At 49.0% G+C, this 5,426-nt stretch overlaps 1 protein-coding gene across 13 annotated transcripts in view; it reads right to left on the reverse strand.

Moving 5' to 3' along the window:
• The window catches only part of KIF21A (kinesin family member 21A), a 155,088-nt gene extending 154,302 nt beyond the window's left edge, over positions 1–786 (reverse strand). For 2 of the 13 annotated variants that reach the window (XM_037997284.2, XM_008002848.3), the window contains exon 1: positions 546–770. In XM_037997284.2, the coding sequence (XP_037853212.1) occupies positions 546–589 (44 nt within the window). In that variant the 5' untranslated portion in view covers positions 590–770. Of the gene's footprint in view, positions 1–545 lie in introns of all 13 variants that reach the window. The other 11 variants (XM_037997286.2, XM_008002851.3, XM_037997288.2 and 8 more) reach the window with 6 other exon arrangements.
• Positions 787–5,426: the final 4,640 nt, after the last annotated feature.

Genomic DNA, 5,426 nt, shown 5'->3' on the forward strand with positions numbered 1-5,426 from the left:
ATGTCCCATTTGTACAGACATCAGAACCCGAGTGGGCGCGCGGCGGGCCCTGTGGTCGCGCCCACTCGGGTTCTGATGCTTTGTCTCCTGCCTGGGAAGGCCGGAGCTGCATGGACACGTATGACAGACATTCTAGAACTAATAAAAAAGAACACCACAGCCCCGCGCAGAGGCAGCTCCTCCCGGACAGGCGATAGTCCAAGGCGGCCAGACCTGAGGCGACTGATCCGGCGAGGGGACGGAGGGGAGTGACGGGGGCTTTTCCCCCGGAGAAGTCAAGACGCCCCCCAGGGACCCGGCGCCGAGCAGCCGCCAGCCACCTGCAAACACAGACGGCGTGAGGGCGGCGCAGTCTCCCTGCAAGCACCCGGCCGCGCGTGCCAGGCCGGCGGGGACCCACTGCCTCAGTTTCCTTAGCCGCAGACCCCGGCCGGGACGCCCCTCAGGTCGCTCCACCCCGGCAGCCGGTGCCCCGGGCCACAGCCAGGTCCTTGCCGCGCCCTCAACCCGCAGCCCGCCGCCCGCCGCCGGCAGCCCGTCCTCACCTGACAGCCACCCGCACGGAGCTCTCATCCGGGGCGCCCAACATGCTGGCGGCGGGCGGCAACAGGGCCGTTGGGCCTCCGCACCGCAGAGCTGAGGCGCCGCCGGGACCGCGGGACTCGGGCACAGTAGGCTGGGGCGTCTGCGGGCGGCCGGCTCACCTCCGCCGCGCTCCAGCCATGTTGGGCGACTGAATGGAAAGGTGGCGGCGGCGCTGAGGCAGCAAGAGGAGGAGGTGATTCACTGCTCGCGGGCGCCCGCCCCTTCTCCCCCGCTCACCCCCCAGGATCTGGGGCGGGGACGGAGCGCGCTTGAACGGTGACCGCGCCGGTGGAGAAGCCAACAGGCCGCCGGCGGCCTCGGGGCGGCTGGGTGAGTGCGCCCTGCCCCCTCCGGTGGGGACGCGGCCTCCCAGCGGCCGGGCTGGGGACTCCACGCCCGCCGGGGCTCTGCCGGCTCCTCGCCCCGCACTGCGTCAGCCGCGGCCGCGCGGCTGGGCCCTACCTCGCCCTCCCCCAGCCTGCGCCCCGCCCTGCCCTCGGCGGGACACTGCCTGGCGCTACTGGGCAGGGAGGAGAGGGGGAAGGATGCCTGCGGCCGGCTGCCCTCGCCCGAGGGCGACCAGCCTGTGCGCCCTTCCAGGCTCTTCTGGGAGAAGGAAGCAGCCTGTGCAGGCGCTGCTGCCAGGTCCCTTCTCAAATCGAAGCTTGATTCAGCGGCGTGCCGGGAGCCAGCCAGCTGCTGCTCCGGTTCGGCTTTGTGTCCCACGCATAGCCTTATTGTCCTGTCTGCAGCTTGGACTTTGACCCCCTTCCCTAGCCCCCAGCTGAACGCTCTCCCTCCTCCCTCCCTGGAGTCGATCATTCATGCTAAACGGACTCCCGGGTTTGTCCCCTGTCTCTGGACAGCTGGGCTGTTGTACAGTCCATCGCCAGTTTACCAGCTCGGGTGAGATACGGCAATGATTTACTCGAGACTCCTGAATGCGTTTCTGTTCAATCATCTGTACACTGGTAAATGAACTGCACCCTGGTACTGCCAAGTGTTCCCAGAACTGAATATATCCACCAAGACCTGCTGTGTAGTAAATCCTTCCAAACTGATTTTCTTTCCCTTCTGGCCTTTAAAAAGCACCTCCCAATCCCAGGATTCTCTCAACATTGACCCATTGTGGTTTCTGTTTGTCACTATTGTGCTTCTACATGCCTTCAGATAGCTCTGTGGAAACAGCATTTATTAGCTTTGCCACAGAGTATCTTTTGTGGACTGCTCCGTACATCTCTATAAACAAACATGTGGCTTCATACAAAATAGTATCATAGATTAAATGGCACTATCCAAATAAAGGCACTACCTCAAATGCCTACAATCTACAATCACACACCTAATCATCTTGTTCAGCAGTGATACAGCAGCGTGGCTCAGAGAAGGCTGCAACACTTTGGGAAAAACAAGAAGTGTTTGATGATTTAAACACATGGGAAGGCAGATAGGGTATATAATGATAGATAGTTTTACATTTATTCTGTCCCTTAATCTCACTACCCCTAAATCTTAACAGACATGTAACTGGGAGGTAAAGAGGGCAGAGATGCTGAGTATCCTTCTATAGATCAAATTGGTAGGAAAGCTCTCCTCTGGTTACTCTTTGGAGGGCCTTCAGCCTCAAAATTTATCCATTAACAAATCGGAGCTGCATTTCACCCTGCCCTGGCAAGCCCATATCTGGGTGGATCTGGACTGGCCACCTTGCTGCTTTTGTTGATGAAAGCTGCAAGGAAAGCAAAAATGGCCCAGCACATTTAGCAAGAAAACTAAAGAGAAATTTGTATAATTCAAGACCCTCTTTAAAAAAAAAAAAAAAAAAAAAAAGTTCTTTTTATTTTATTTTATTTTGAGACAAAGTCTTGCTCTGTCGCCAGGCTGGAGTGCAGTGGTGTGATCTCGGCTCACTGCAACCTCTGCCTCCCGGGTTCAAGCAATTCTTCTGCCTCAGCTCCTGAGTAGATGGGACTACAGGCATGCACCACCATGCCCAACTAATTTTTGTATTTTTAGTAGAGACAGGGTTTCACCATATTGGCCAGGCTGGTCCTGACCTTATGATCCACCCGCCTTGGTCTCCTAAAGTTCTGGGATTACAGGCATGAGCCACCGCGCCCAACCTATTTTATTTTTTGAGACAGAGTCTCACCCTGTCGCCCAGGCTGGAATGCAATGGTGTGATCTCAGCTCACTGCAACATCTTTCTCTGGGGTTCAAGTGATTCTCGTGCCTCAGCCTCCAGAGCAGCTGGGATTTCAGGAGTGTGCCAACACATCCAGGTAATTTTTGTATTTTTAGTAGAGATGTGATTTCACCATGTTTACCAGGCTGGTCTCAAACTCCTGACCTCAAGTGATCCGCCCACCTCAGCCTCCCAAAGTGCTGAGATTACAGGCATGAGCTGCCTTACCTGGCCAAAAAAAAGTTCTCATTTAAAATAACAATAGTGTACATATATGTCTCAGTAAGGGGAGTCACAAACACAAATGCCTACGGGAGCCAGGCAGGTAGCTCAGAAGAGCGGAGCAAGGTGACTACTATAATAAAGGTGAGGACTATCACAGGCCCCTTCCAAAGGCGGTGGCCATCCTCAAGTCTGGCTGAATATTGCCTTGATGAAATGCAAATCCAATGCAGCCAAGATTTTTGTTTCTTGTATGTCTGTTGCTTCTCAAGAAAAAGAGAAAAACAGATCTTTATGCAAAAACTCCTTAGTTTTAAACACCAACAACTAATTCACACAATATTTACATATGCTGCAAACCGGTCAAAATATGTCTCAGGTCAACTATAGTCCCAAGACAACAGGCTGGAACTTCTAGACAAAATATTAGCACCAATAATAGCTGTGGCTTTGGGTTCATATTGCACACGGTTTCAGGAAGAGGCAGTGTAGAATTTCAAATTCTCATTAATGACCTAGTCAGTAATTTTTCCCCAAATCTCTAAAGTTGTTAAATTAACAAACTATTTTGTATTTAGTTCAAATTCATGTATAGCTACTATAACACCTTTCCTTTTGACTCCTCTAAATAATCTTAATTTCAAAAAATTTCCAAGGGCAGAGCTTTTACTGCAAGAGTGGTTTAAGTCCTATTCCAATCATTGACTCAATAAATATTTTAAGTGATTATATGCAAACAAAGTGAGGGACAACAGTGATTTAGAGAAGAATAAGACAATGTCAGTACTTACAAGGAGTTTACTGTCTAGCACAGGAAGATATATTTGAAAATACGTAAGTGGAATAACAGAAATTACAAGAGAAATATGATGAATTTTACCTGGAAGGGTAAGGAATTCTTCAGATATAAACTGCTCGGGATGGTCTCCCTGAGTCCACTCTTGTCTTCACATTGCAGGAATAATGTCTTTTTTTTTTTGAGACAGAGTTTCACTGTTGCCCAGGCTGAAGTACAGTGGGGTGATCTTGGCTCACTGCAACCTCCGCCTCCTGGGTTCAAATGATTCTCCTGCCTCAGCCTCCCGAATAGCTGGGATTATAGGCACGTATCACCATGCCTGGCTAATTTTTGTATTTTTACTAGAGACGGGGTTTTGCCATGTTGGCCAGGCTGATCTCGAACTCCTGACCTCAGGTGATCCGCCTGCCTTGGCCTCTCAAAGTACTGTGATTACAGGTGGGTCACCCACCATGCCTGGCCAGAATAATGTCCTTTAAAACGTAAGTCATTTATGTCATTTCTCTGCCTGAAACCTTCCAATGGCTGCTAACCCAAATAGAATAAATTATTCTAGACTTTTTAAGACCTTCACACCCTGTCCCTGCCCCCAACTCTGACCTCACATTTTGCCGCTCTATACCTTAACAACTACTTTTTGGTAAGACTGGTCTTCTTTCTATTTCTGGAACTCATGAAGTTCTTTCCTGCCTTAGGGTCTTTGCACTAGCTATACCCTCTCCCTGGAATGTTCTTTCCCCAGACCTTCCCATGGTAGGCCTTTTTTTTTTTTTTTTTTTTAATTTCTAGGTTATCAGTTTAAATGCTGTTTTCTCAGAGGCCTCTCCTGATCACCCAATCTAAAATAGCACCCCCACAAAGACCAGCTACCTGATTTGCACCACCCGGCGCAAAATGAAGATGTGAGGGATCTTGTAAGAAAAGGAGGATAAAAATGGTATGAAAGGTACAAAAATAGAAAGCTTTTCCCCTTCCTTTAAGCTCTCTCATGTCATGGTGTTTTTTTTTTGTTTGTTTGTTTGTTTGTTTTACTATTTAATGTCATTCTCCATAAAGAAAAGTTAAAGTTTTAGATTATTTCCATGACTTTTTCCATTCGTCTTTACAGTGTACAATGCTGGTTTTAAGTATCAACAGAAGAGTATTTAACTCTTACATGGGATTATAAAAATTATACAACTTATTTCATAGTTCATACATCCTTATGTATCTATTCTTAACAGTAGAAACATTGCACAAAACTAACTCAACTGTTTTTATTTCATACACAAATATGCTACTAACATTTCCTACCTTTGGCTTACAGATTATGTCAGGAAGAACTGAAAAGAAAGGAAACTACTCTGTCCCATCTTTCCTTTCCTTTTACTGACATGGTCTGTGTGCCCACTCAAATCTCACCTTGTTTGTAATAATCCCCATGCATCAAGAACAGGACCAGGTGGAGATAGTTGAATTGCAGGGGCAGTTTCCACCATGCTTTCTGATAGTGAGTTCTCATGAGATCTGATGGTTTTGTAAGGGGCTTATCCCTTCACTTGGCACTCACTCTCTCTTGCTACCCTGTGATGAGGTGCCTTCCGCCATGATTGTAAGTTTCCTGAAGCCTCACCAACCATGCGCACCTGTGAGTCA

Source organism: Chlorocebus sabaeus, chromosome 11 (assembly GCF_047675955.1).
Source record: "Chlorocebus sabaeus isolate Y175 chromosome 11, mChlSab1.0.hap1, whole genome shotgun sequence".
NCBI classification, from domain to species: Eukaryota; Metazoa; Chordata; class Mammalia; order Primates; family Cercopithecidae; genus Chlorocebus; species Chlorocebus sabaeus.